The sequence below is a fragment of the Monodelphis domestica genome, chromosome 4, assembly GCF_027887165.1.
Source record: "Monodelphis domestica isolate mMonDom1 chromosome 4, mMonDom1.pri, whole genome shotgun sequence".
NCBI classification, from domain to species: domain Eukaryota; kingdom Metazoa; phylum Chordata; class Mammalia; order Didelphimorphia; family Didelphidae; genus Monodelphis; species Monodelphis domestica.
Window position 1 is genome coordinate 143,538,851 of NC_077230.1, and position 14,357 is coordinate 143,553,207.

Sequence of the window (14,357 nt, forward strand, 5' to 3'; positions counted from 1 at the left end):
CTATGCAATATTATCTCTCTTGATCCTTATAATAATTCTGTAGGTGCTATTATTTCCCCATTTTATCATTAAAAAAAACTGTGGCAAACAAAGGTAAATGACTTAACTGGGGTCGCACTACTAGTAAGGATCTAATGCCACATTTTTACTCTGATCTTTCTGACCATTTTTCTAATTACTATACCATCTAGCTAGAGTTATGTTAACTCATAGTAGTAATATTGTAATTCATTCCAGATGAGGAAACTGAGAGAATCAGAAAGATACATTTTCTACAGGTCATTTTATCCATCTAATGTACTTAAAACAACAACAATAACAACAACCATTGGTTTCAAGGCTGAAGAATGGTAAGGGATAGGCCATTGGGGTTAAGTGAGTTATCCAGTGTCACACTGCTAAGAAGTGCCTGAGTTAAGATTTGAACCCCTGACTTCCTGTCTCTAGGTCTCACCATCTGTATGAATTAGAATAATATTCCTACCCAGATATATACTTTATAAAGTTTATTAGAAAAGGTAGACAATCAGTTTAAAGCTCATCATTCCTATAAGTAACCTGACCACATGGTCCCTAGCCTGCAAGTCTCTTCCTCCTTCCCCCTTACACTCCTGCTCCATTCCTGCATCTCTTCTCTGTTCCCTTCTCCCCAAGAAGCCCCAAACCTTGACTTTTATTGGCATTCAACACATACAGGCATGTAAACCTGGCACAACTGTGTTATGTCAGGAATGTTTGACGGACAGGTCAAGCTACTTAGGAGGGTCAGAGAATGAACTTCCTTAACAAAAATCCACTGAGTAGCCTAGCTGCCCCAGTGCACGTTTCATAAGACCACAGTTCATTGTACCTAGAGTCTATTACACTAGAATTTTAGTTATAGTGATCGCTATATAAATGTTATTAATAACAGTGCATAAAAGGGAGGGAGTAGTCAGGATTTGTGAAAAAGGAGTATATTAAGATGCCATAATTTCACTCATTCCTTTATCTTTTTTTATTCTATGAAAATTTTAAAATCATCTGAAGTAGTATTCTTAATTACATGTAATAAAAATAATCTTAAATTGATATCCCTAAAAATAAGATTTTATTAGAAATATGAAAAGATATATATGTATATATTTATGTTGTGATGCTAGGAGCAGCACTATAATATTCAGTCAATAAAACAAAACTCTTGATCTTTAAGGTACCCTAAATTCTTAACTTTTTATTCATGTATAATTTTGTATATAGAAAACAGGACACAAACCAGAATGTGTGGATTTATGTGGAGCACATATTGAATGGACCAAAGAAAAATCAAGCAGAAAAAATGTCTTTCAGGTAAGTGTATTGTGAATATTAAATTCATTAGTGTTTGTCTTTATGAGTATAAAGTCTCTTGGAGTCAAATCCTAGGTACTCTTATTTAAAACGTTTAGTAGTGTGAATTAATTGAATAAAGGCTGGTGGTTTTTGTTGTCATCTTTTGTTGTTGCTGATTCCATTTTTTAGGGCTTTTTAATGACTAAAAGATCTGGTGATGATCAAAACATTTAAGGATGTGTTTATTTGTTGATTAATGTTCTGCTTATTTTCAATCGTTTTTTTTTAAGATGGTAGGTAATTGTTTTGGGTTTATGCCTAGAATCCTTGACCCAGAGAGCATTAATAAATAGAAAGTTCCCAAAATGCTTACACAAGTTGAGCTCCAACTGTGTATGGTTACCTTGTTGTTGTTATGGTCGTTTTTCTAGATTGCTGCTTATGGTTGTGATTTTCTTGAGACATTCACTAGTGAGAATTGGTAGGATAAAAGAGACCCAGAATTTGTAAACAGACTATTTGTTTCTACATTTTAGATAAATTTTTTATAATTGCATATGAGAGAAAATAAATAACTTTGTTTATATGAAATAAATATATCTATATTCTGTCTGTTTATCTATCTATGCAGTATCTAAAATTAACCCCTTTGAACTCTAAATTATGAAGGTTTATACATTGTCAGATTCTGGGATTGGAGTAGTTGGTGGTTTTAAGTAAGACTGCCCTCACTAGAATAGTATTCATTCTTCAATTAATAATACATATGCTTTATTTAAGTTTTTAGGTGCCCAGTAAGTTGTCCTTTATCTAAATCACCTATAAGTGGTATCCTAACACTCACCACAACATTTGACACATAGTAGGCACTTAATAAATATTTGGATTGATTGATTGGAAAGGTTCCCTCTTCAAATGGCCTTATTCTAATTTTTCTGTGGAAATGTCCTCTCTAGCTTCTGCTCTATCTCCAAGGAGAATGCAGCCAGCTCTTTGAGAAAATAATGTTTTTCATTTTGTCTTTGTATATCATGTACTTAGTATAGCACTTTGTAAATCTTAGGTGCATAATAAATGCAGTGTTGTTGAATTAATAACCATACATTGGGATTCTTGAGCATGTGATTATGGAATGCACGCTGGGATTAGGCATTTTGTTAAATATATATGAGGAAACATGTTGCCATCTCCAAATAATTAATCACCAAGTGACAAGACTTTTGGTAATGAGTCACTCTCAATACTCAGATAGGTGGGTTTTGAAAAAGTTAACATAGATGTTGCTGAAACTGAATTTGAAGACTTTCAGGTATGGAACTGGGCAGAACTTGCATTCCCCCAAGTATAATCTTCAAAAATCCAGAGTCAAATTTATATCAAGATGAGACATTAGAGTAAGTCTGTGGAGAACTAGAGAAAGACTTCCAGTATATGGAGTGGTGCCTCCACAAAGAATTTAAGGGAATCCGTGGACAAGACTCATGAAGGATCAGGGCACATACATGACTTAAACTCTATATATCCTGAAATGATTATAGATATGTTGCAGTTTATTGGGAGAAATAAAGAATATTTTGTGCTAATTAATATACCAAAGTAAAAGCTCTATATTTTAGTACTCTGTGTAGTGTAAAGGATAATTTTAGTGTTGTGACTTAAAAATCTAAATTAATTGGTCACCAGGGAAAATCCCAAATAATTAAATACCCAAGTCAGCTGGAAATTATGGTAATTCTAATTAATATAGAGAGAAGGAATTAAGGTGAAGAGAGAGGGAGAAGAAAGAGTTAATTTAAACTGCTCTAGCTCAGTCTGAGCCAGGCAGAAGTTAAAGGCCTTGGCCAAAGGGGCCTCCCTGAGCCCAAGGGAAAAGGAAGTCAGTCTTTTCACTCACCATGAGACCATCTCAAGGAAGCTGTCTGAGTGAGATCCTCCAGGCTGAGTTCCAGGATCAAACTGGCACCCAGGCTGCTCACAAGAAATGATCAGCCAGATCCACCTCTCTGGGGAAAGAGGGTGTTTTTAATCAAGGACCACTTGGAGACAGCAAGGGAACCAAATATATAGATCTTTCACCCTTGTGTCTCCTCCTCTAAATTTTCACATCTACCAATCACATCAAAGGCTTTCTCCAGGACTGCCCATATTTTTAGTTCTCACCTTGTTTGATTAGGTTATATCTTTTAGAGTTACTTCATACTTCTTTATATCTTCTTTCTTTACATCTTTACATACTTCTTACATCTAAGTTCACCTTTTGTTAGTTACTTGAACTTTTTGTGATTAATTTAACCTTTATAGTTACTTAACACCTTTTTGTATTAGGACTCTAAAAATAGACTTAGCTTAAAGTTCTAGCTTCACTATAAGGTGAGAACTAAGTACCTTCATTGTTCAATCAGGAGATTACAACATTCTCTTCCCCTAAAGTAAGGTTTAAATAGGGTGGAATAATTTAAAGTTTACAGTAGATCTTGTGACTCTACTCGTCTTTACATCAAACATTTGTTCCTGTTTTAATTTTAATTTTATTCTTCTTTTATCACCTTATTTAGAAGTAGTTACTTGAAAGTTTAATCTAGTCTCTTTTATTAAGGGTATAAGTTTATACTGAAAAAAGCATGCATTTTGAACCTTTTGGGGACCCCTGATAACATTTATCTTCTCATACCAGTTATTTTGAGGAAAGATTAAAAGCTTAAAAACAATTTAATAAGCATATTTTTCATGTATTTTGTTTACATTTATTTTATAACTTACATTACTGTATTGTAAAATTGCTAAGGATAGGGACCAGGTCTTAATAAATGCTTGTTGGTCAATTATTTTTGTATCCCAGTACAATGTCTTGCTTTTCAAAAGGTACTCATTTAAGGTTTGTTGAATCAATTAATGAATGGACAAATGACCATATGTTATAAAAATAAACAAAAAAAAGGAGATTCTAAAGAATATTTGCAAATATCAAGACTCTAGTACTATTCAATCATTCCATTTTTTATATGCTGAAAACATATGAACAAAATGAATTAAGTAAAAGTCACTAATGCCCATATATTGATACAGCATATAAAACTAAGTCTTTTGAAAGGCATATTATAAATAGCATTCATAGTCCTGTTAACTGAAGAAAAAAAAAAAGGATCTGGAAGGATTTGCCAGAGAGCTAAATCTAGATGACTTGCATCAATATTTGATTAGATACATTAGCTGGCCTACCTCAAATGATCAGAATAAACACACGATTATATCTCAAAAACATGGCATTAAAGCATTGTTTTGTGTTTTGAGTGTGTGTGTGTGTGTGTGTGTGTGTATGCGTGTGTGTGTGTGTGTGTGTGTGTGTGTGTGTGCATGTATGCGTCTGTGGATTTCATTACCTACAGAATAATAAAGTGTTTGTTCCTGGATGAAATAAGACCATGATGACTTCGGCTGATATGTGACATTAGAAATAGCTTTAGAATTCCAAGTTTGAATTAGGCTTGGTGTTCAATCTGAGCCTATGAATTATAGATTACAGATAGCAAATGACTATTGAGATTTTTGGTTCAAGAAAAATCAAAGAAGCAAAATTAGAAGTAATTTTAAATTTAGAAATCTATCTTGAAAAAGCAGATGGATTACCAATTATATACCACTGTAATTAGAGTGAATGTAGGGAAATGGAACAGGAAATTAATAGGGAAAATCATTGTCTGTGTAAGATGTGCTTGAAAAACTCAGAAGCGCCCATGTACTATACTAAACTGCGAGGCATTTCCTGCATTTGCATATACTGTTAGATCACATGAATTTATATGTTCGTAGTTTTTGTTCAAAGAGTAAGCATTTAGTCCTGTGCTTCCTTTACCATCAAAGTTCCATCAAAGTCTAAACATGCATTTGATATTCCTTAAAATAGTAGGGAGTAGTACAAGAGCAATAACATTAATTAAGTATTAATGTATAGCCATTGAACAATCCTGAATAAATCATATTGATAGCCACAGGGCTGATTTCAGAGCATCCCATAGCTTATCAAAGAGCAAAAATGATTCTTCCTCATTGACAGTATTTCATACAAAAATAGAATATTTGTCAAAATGTTTAAGTAGTTCAGTAATAGGTTCCACACATTTGATGAATTTAATTCCACAAACATTTGTTTAACATGTATGGTATCTAAGGCAGTGTTGTAGATGACTGTGGGGGCAAAAATGATGAAAGACACATGGACTCTTACCCTCAAGAAGCTTATTTATTAATAGAGAGAAAATGCATGTAAACAAATGGCTCTACTACAAAATAGAATAGGATGTTTTTCTGTTTTTTATTGTCATGCAGAACACAAGTCCATATTGGTCATTGCTGTAAGAACAAACATATATAACTGAAACCCACAAATAAAACCATAACTATATTGATGTGAAAGACGACACCAACAGTTCTTTCTCTGGAGGTGGACAGCATTCCCCATAATAAGTCTTTCAGGATTATCCCAGATTATTGCATTTCTAAGAGGAGCCAAGTTTTTACAGATAATTATTGTCCAGTGTTGCTGTTTTTGTGTAAAATATTTTCCTAGTTTTGCTTATTTTACTCTGCATCAGTTCCCACACATCTTTCTACCTTTTTTCTGAAAGATTTCTGCTAATCTTTTCTTATGGCACAATAGTATTCCATCACCCACATGTTCTACAATTTGTTCAGTCATTCCTCAAATGATGGACATCCCCTCAATTTCCAATATAGAATAGGATTATTTAATTCAATTTAACAATTTTTTGAGGACCTACTCTGTGTATGGTATCTTATTGCCCAAGGTTTTGCAGATTCAGAGGTTAAAATAATGTGGCATCTCCCCACCTCCCCCAGGGAAGATTATTTTGTTAATAGAAATTATGACAGAAGATAAAATGTGATGGGGTGAAAGAGAACTATACAAAGTGCTATTTGAGGAGAGAGTTAGCACTTTTGCCTGAAATGGAGAAAAGGAAGGAATCACAGGATGCTTCTTAAAAAGTAGTATATAGGTGGCAGCTGGGTTGCTCAGTGGATTGAGAGCCAGGCCTAGAGACAGGGGGTCCTAGGTTCAAATCTGACCTAAGTCACTTCCCAGCTGTGTGACCCTGGGCAAGTCACTTAACCCCCATTGCCTAGCCTTTACCACTCATCTGCCTCAGAACAAATACCTAGTATTGATTCCAAAACAGAAGGTAAGGTTTTTGTTTTTGTTTTTTAAAGTAGTATATAAAAGAAGAGGCTATGGATAAAGTGAAAAGAAGATTGAGTGAATTGTAGTAATTTTTCCTTTGCAAACATGAAGCCTATATTTATGTGCCTGTGTTGTATAAGAGACGTCATGGTTACAAAGGGTAAGCTAATTTCTTAGCTAAGTGAGTTAATGTCTATTTTTTAAAACTTTAAAAAATTCTACTTTTGGCATGACCAATAAGAACTATAACATGTTTGAAGATGCCAGATACACCATTTAGGAAAGGAGTGATTTGCAGTGAAATGCTGAACCAGTTTCCCTGGTTAACAAATGTGGTACACTAGGTTTTCATCAGAGGAGGGGTGTATAAAAAGATTTATGTTTGAATCACATGCTTTAAACATTCTTGCTAAGTGCTAGTTTGCTCTTTGTTGTTTAGCCTGAAATTTAAAGCACTGAGGATTAAAAGGATTACAACATAATCTTAAATAATCCTGAATGTCATTTACAGAGAGACAGTTGTAATAACTAAATAAAACCATGTTAAGGGATGGCAGTATTGTCAGGCTATATCTAAAACTGAAGCACTACCAGGACCACCTTCTTCACTCTTCTATACTGGTATAATCAGGCATTTGAGATTTCTCTGGAAGGGAATTACAAGTAGGAAGTAGGACAGAAAGCAAAAGGAGTGTCCTTCCTCCCTCTGGCCCCAAAATGGGTATAGAACTTGCCTTTCCAAAAAAAAAAAAAAGTCCCTGAAATTAACTTGCTTTCTGAGTCTTTGACTATTTGGTACAAAAATATGGGGACCTATGGTGGCAACTATAAGATCTCTGGTCCTGGGCAACTAAATAAGTCGGAATGTCTGAAATTGAAAGTCAAAGATTAAAGCAGCCTTCTTCTATGTGGTTTTCTCACCTTCTTAAAAATCACCTTCTATATTTGCTCTTCCACTGCCTTTGGACAACTAGGTGGCTCATTGCATATAGCACTTAACCTGGAGACAGAAAGATTTAGGGTTCAAATTTGGACTAAGCTACTTATCAGTCATATGACCCTGGACAAGTAATTTAATTTTTGCCTGCTTTAGTATCCTTATTTGTAAAATGGGAGAAATAACAGCACTTACTTACTAAGATTATAAAAGATCAAACGAGATAATCTTTATAAAAGTAGTTTGCAAACATTAAAGTTTAAATATTTTATTATTATACTAATTTGAACAACCAGCACCACTTAGAGCTTTATGGTTGTGCTTTGTCAAGGACCAAATACCCTCTTTGTAAGTTTGCAACTGTCAAGGGAAGGATAACAAAGAGATCCACAAAACTCAATATGTCCAAAGCCAGGCTTATTATTTTTCCCATAGCATTGCCTCTCCTTTTCTACCTTCACTATTTCTGTCAGTGTCATTACTATTAATCAGGCCTCTAATGTTTTAAAATTTAGCATTATCTACCCTTAATAATACTTCCTGATCGATATATCATGCCCACATAAGGATACACAAAATACCTATATATTTCTACATATAGATACATTTGTGTCTATAGATCACATCAGAGATCTATATGCACATACATGTATCATTTGTATAACATATGCATACATATGTAAGATGTTTATGTTAACTTGTGGGTTGTATATACACACATATTTGTATATATAATATAGAGATCTATATCTATATTCCAATATTCATATCTATATATCCACTTATCCATCTTTTTGTCTATCCATCTATCTGTCTGTCCGTCTTTATAGCTACATACAGCACCACACAAGTACGCTTTTCATTTCTTGTTGTAAAGCAAACAAATAAATGATGTGATTACAGCATTTGGGGCTTAATCTCTGAGTTTGGGGCTTATCTTGGTTGCTTTATCCTGTTATTTTATGTCACCTAAGGAAAAATCCCCAGAGTCAAATCAACAAGTGAATTCTGAGCAACCTAAGGCATTTCTTCCCACAGCAGTTTATTGTTGATGTTGTTTCTCCTAAGTTTTGGGAACTGCTCAGAAGAAGCTCTTGAAGGCTGAATTCTGGTTAGTGGAGATATTAAAATACTTAAAATGTATGATATTATGAGTAAATAGAGACATGCATTGAACAGAATATGTTGATTCTGCCACATTACTCAATTCCTGTCTTAAGTGAAATGCCTCTGTGTTAAATCTATAATTATAAACTATTATGCATCGGTCAATTTCCTATGTAAGTGGATAGTAGTAGCAAAAAACAGAGTAAACAGGTATGTGGCAGAGTGGATAGTGCATTATCCCTGGAGTAAGGATGACTCCTTTTCCCTCATTCATATCTGAGCTCAGATACTTATTTACTGTGTTAAATTAACTGTGTGACCCTGGGCAAGTCACTTACTTCAGCCCATAACATCTATAAAATGAGCTGGAGAAGGAAATGGAAAACCATTCCAGTATTTCTGCCAAGAAAACACAAATGGGTCACAAAGACTAGGAAATGATTGAAAAAACAACTGAACAAGAACAAAAATGAGTATCATAGGATTCTTAGGACAAATGTTTGCAATGCATCAGATTGTCAGCCAATGTATGAGTAAATTATAGAGTTCATTTTAAGTTTGTTTGTTTTTTTCTCACCAAAGACTCACTCACAACCTCCTTAGCTGTTGGATCAGTTTATGGTGCAGTAAAAAGTGTTTATTTAGCAGCTCACCATAGAGACATTTTTAATATACTAAAAATATGTTAAGGGGAAAGAAGAGAGACTGACACTTAATATTGGAAAAACAAAGAATTAGGTATAAATAATTCCTAAAGTCCTGATAACTTGCTTGATGCAACCCTAGACTATGATATAGGAATTTTTTTGGTAACTAAGAGCTTGATTGAACTAGAATGGAGATACTAAAGAACTTATATTGTAGATTTTTGGAAAGATTTTTGCTCTTACTACTTTTGGATTTTTTTGAACCAGACCTATAACTTCTTGCCATGAAGTATTCCCAACGGGGGAAAGAAAAAACTCCCTCCAGAAATGCTGATCTGTGCCTGATAGCCAATTTGTAGTCTTACAGAAATGCCCAAGGGCACTCAGAGTTTGAAGGTCTGGCCCAGGGGCACCCAGCCAGTCTGTCAGAAGTGGGACTTGAAGCTACATCTTCCTGACTCAAAGGACAGCTCTGTGTAGACAACCACATTGTCTCTCTGGAAAGTGTTGGCGCTACCCAAAATCATGTAGAAGACTGCATGTATTTCAGTTGCACACATGCAACCTCTAGGTCTTTGAATAATAATAATAATAATCAACTTGGAACTGTTATATGATATATGAAGTTTAATTTATTACATACTTTCAATAATCATTCTAAATCTTCATGTTTATAAATAATAGATGCTATTTATATGGCATTTTAAGGTTAAATGACTTATGAAAATTATTTAAAATTTTATTTTTGTACATTTTTCCCCAAGAAAATGAATAATTTAATCTGTTTTAATTACCTATATATTAGCTTATTTGGAAATATTTTTTATTTTATTCCTTTGAGGAAAAAAAAACTTATGCTGGTGACTATTTTTTTCCAATTTCTATTATTTTTGTTAGTTTTCATATGAATTATTTATATAGGCAGTAGGATAAGGTAGATATAAAACTAGTCTGAAAGATCTTGATTTGAAGGCAACTTTGGACACTTAAAACTTACTTAACATAGACTAATCATTTAACCTCTCGGTACCTTAATCCATTCCTAAGGCTTGTCTGCTAAATCAGCTAAGTAAGTCTGGGAGTAGGTCATAGACACTCTTATTGTGGATGTTGAAACTACAAATTCCTTATTATTTGCATCCATTAAGAATGACTATTATTTTCAAGATTGACCATTTCTGTTTGTTAAATAGTTTCTATTTTCTCTAGTTTGGAAGTGTCAATGATTTTTTGAAAAAATATGTAATGAGTAAATTTAATAAATATTACTTAAGTTTAATAAAACTTCCAAATAGTGTCTTCACAGCAACAGTGAAATATAGGTACTACAGAAATTATTTTTATGGATGAGTAAACTGAGGCTAAGAGAGGTGAGGTTAAGATACTTGTATCTGAGTCTGGCTTTGAACTCCAGCATTCTAGATTTTAATATTCTACCTGTGGTGCCACTTAGCTGGCTAAACCAATCTCTCTCTTTACCTCCTCCTTCCTCCCTCTTCTCCCTCCTCTTTGTCTCTCTTTCATGTTTATATAAGTATATATCTATAGAGAAATAGACATAAATAGATATGTGTATGTGTATATATGTGTAGACGCACATATATGTATATGTTGTATATGCAGATACAGGTACACAGAAGACAGTATGGCATTGTACGATGGAGTAAGTCTCAGTACCAAAAAACTCAGAACCTAAAAAACTTGGGTTCAAGTTCAGAACTTGATCAATTCTTTTAACCTTGTAGGTCCTTAGTCTACTCTGTAGGACCTAAACTGCAGCATAATTTCAGAGGTCTACCAGTAGATTTAATTTCCTACATGTTTATGTATGTTTATCATTTCTTTAATATCCTTACATAGGATATGATGAATCTAATATATACTAAAATTTTACATGCTCTCCTTTTCACTGATAGCTATTATGTTTAAGCATGATTTGATGACTCTGACTGATGTGTATTTTACTTTATATTTTGAGAAATATTTCAGTTTATTAATTATGTTATGTTATTTTATGACATCTGGGAAATAACCATTTCAAACACAAGTTATAAGTATTATGGTTTTATTCATTTCCTTTACTTTGAAGTGGAGATTTAAAATGAACCTGAGTTTTCCTTACCATTTTCCTTTCATTCTTTAATACTTGGAATAAATAAATGAAAATGGATGGATCTTCTTATTCATAGTTGTATTTCACTTCAAGTACATGAAGTTAGCTTTGCTTTGGAGAATTATAGTATTTGAGAAGACATGAAAACAAGCCAGAATGAAAGAGCTACCAATGCCTAATCCAGTTGCTATGGTTTTACTCTTTTATGGGCTCAAAAATATTTTTATTGATCTAACATATCTAGCTCAAGTTGTTTGAGTGCAAAGAACATTATATTTTTCTGCCAAGAGTTGAGTTTAAGTTAAGTCTAGGACTAATTTTTTTAAATATTAGAATAAGAAATGTGTAGGGAGGAAGAGAATATAAGGAAGCATCAAACTAAAGAATAAGATCACCTCAGTGCTAGAGATTAGAACTGGGCAAAAGAAACTTACCATGAAAGCATTGCTCAAGGGAAGGGAAATTTTCAGGTGAGGATGCTGTAAATAGTCTCTAATTTTCTACTCCGGGTCAAATCCCCTTAGAGGCTTTCCCTATTAATAGCCCTGGTTCTAGTTTGAGCTGTATAGTTGACTATCTCTGTCATACTTGGCAAATTATTTCTGTATCATTATCTCTAGAATAAAGAATTGCTAGATTTACCTCACAGAATAATTTTCAATAAAAAATGAGTCAGTTTCTGTGAAAGTACTCTAAAAAGCAGAAAGAGAAATAGAATGGATGAGCATTTATTATGTGATTAGAATACAAACAAAAGAGTCAAACAGTCTCAGTTCTCAAAGAGCTCACATATTACATATCACATATATTGGAGTAGAGAATACCAAAGAGCAATTAGCTCCAGGGTGGAGAGAGATCCACAGAAGCTCTGGGGCTTACAGAAAGGAAGACAGCAATGCCTGGGTACCTGGAAGCCCCAGCTACCGGTGCCATCCCAGGGGTCAGTACAAGCCAATGATGGCAAGGTCTAGTGGTTTTCATCTTCTCAGAAGAATTATAATTGGTGACTTCCTTCTTATCCTTGCAGGTAGTGTGAGCATACATGGCCATCTCATTGCTAAAATCTGACCCCACAACCTTTGGAAAAGGGAGCTTTGAGCAAGAGATAATCTGGGGCATTGGAAGAACAAAGGTTCTTATTTTGTCCTCTAGTGGCTGGCTCTGAGGGCCACTGTGGAGAAGGGTTCCAAGTTCTATATAAGTGAAAGGTATTATTATAGTTTCCAACACTCAACCATGCAGGATTATTTTTTTCAAGGAATTTCCAGAGATAGAGTTCAAAATTTTCTTTGAACTTGAAGAATAAAGCCCACTTGACTACAAAGCTGTAATGCTTTCAACAATGCATTATTTTCACCTGACCTTCAATACCAAAGAAATATATATACACACAGGGGCCACTACATTCTTACAGAATTTTACAAAGAACATAGTGAAACAAGGATAATTCTGTATTAAATTTTTTTACTCATACATACATATTAAGGGATACTTCTTCTTTGAAAAAGTTTATCAACTGAAAATGTACTCTCAAGCTGTTGTTAGAGAAACAATAAAGGTTATTAGCTACCAAGGAATATTATATAACTTAATAATTGTACAAAAATCACCTATTCTATGGATGATAAATAAAAAGAAAGAGGATGTCCACTTCACTCTTATGCTCACTTAGCAGAGCCATAGTTCTTCTAAGGAACAACAGACATGCAAGCTTTTGTTCATAAGTGATATTCTTTTATGAATAACAAAAATCACCAAACATAAGAAACTGAAGAAACTTCAGAGCTCATCTTGTTTAGACCCATCAGGATGAGAAAAATAAGAGTCAGAGGGAAGAATGTGCCCCAAACCATAAAGCTTTAAAGGTGCAGAGTTAGGATTTGAACCCAGGCCTTCTGGATCTCATTACTTCAATTGTTCTCCTTTACTTGTTTGATCTTTAATTTATATCATATGTAAAGAAAATAAAGTCTGAGGGGAAGGAATATGAAAATTTTGACTGAGGTTCTTCCCGTTCTAATTATTTAAGCAGTCCTGAAGAGAAGTCTCAGCTCAAATCTAAGGTACTAAAATCACAGATAATGGGGAAGAAGCAACCCAATTGCTTTATGAGACTTATTCATCAGGAAGATGATCTCTTAAAAAAAGAAAAAACTTTAGCAAAGGGAGAAACATTAAGTATTTGTGAGATAAGTATCATATTATACCATAGTTACATATTTCACAGGCATAGTCTTAGAATTGGAAATAACTTTAGGGATAAGCCAATTCAACTGCCTTCTTTTACAGATGGAAAAACAAGGCCTGAGTGATTTGCTCAGGGTCCCACAAGTAGTAAACAACAGAGACAAGATTTGAACTATTGTCCTCTGATAGAGTGTTCAGTGATTTTCCATTGAACCACTAGATCCTCTCCTTCAAAATGTCATTTTAAAATTAATCATTTGAAAAGACTAGGTCCAGTTATTTTAATAAATATACTTTTTAAAATTAAACCCTTACCTTCCATCTTGGAACCATTGGTTCCAAGGCAGAAGAGGGAGCTAAGTGACTTGCCCAGGGTCACACAGCTGGGAAGTATTTGATATCAGATTTGAACCTAGGACATCCTTGTCTCTAGGCCTGGCTCTCAATCCACTGAGCTACCCAACTGCCCCCAATAAATATACTTTTGCTAAAGAAAAAGTGAAAAATCTCTAGTAATAAAATTCAGGGAGCTTGTACAGCTATCTTTATCTCTTCTTTTCCAAAAGACTATGCCCTCCAATAGAATGTAAACTCTTCAAAGGCAAAGACAATTTTGTTTTTGTCTTTGTTTCTCCAGTGCCTAGTATAATCTGATATACAATGTCAAAATTTTGAATAGATGTTTGTTCAATTATTGAACTGAATGGCTTGCATTTTTGACCACCTGACTGAAGTGCCGCTGCCATCTGGTGACTCTATACCTCAATTTCAGGCTCAGATTTTTTTTTAATAGAGGAGAATAAAGCACTTTTGAAAGTTGAACTGGCAATTCTAAAGTTATAAAGTAAAATATAACAT

At 34.0% G+C, this 14,357-nt stretch overlaps 1 protein-coding gene across 5 annotated transcripts in view; it reads left to right on the top strand.

The window, feature by feature from the left end:
* ARHGAP15 (Rho GTPase activating protein 15) overlaps positions 1-14,357 on the top strand; it is an 892,738-nt gene that overhangs the window by 194,906 nt on the left and 683,475 nt on the right. For all 5 annotated transcript variants that reach the window (XM_056793814.1, XM_007494120.3, XM_056793815.1 and 2 more), the window contains exon 6: positions 1,240-1,329. In XM_056793814.1, coding sequence (XP_056649792.1) covers positions 1,240-1,329 — 90 coding nt within the window. The remainder of the gene's footprint in view (positions 1-1,239; positions 1,330-14,357) is intronic.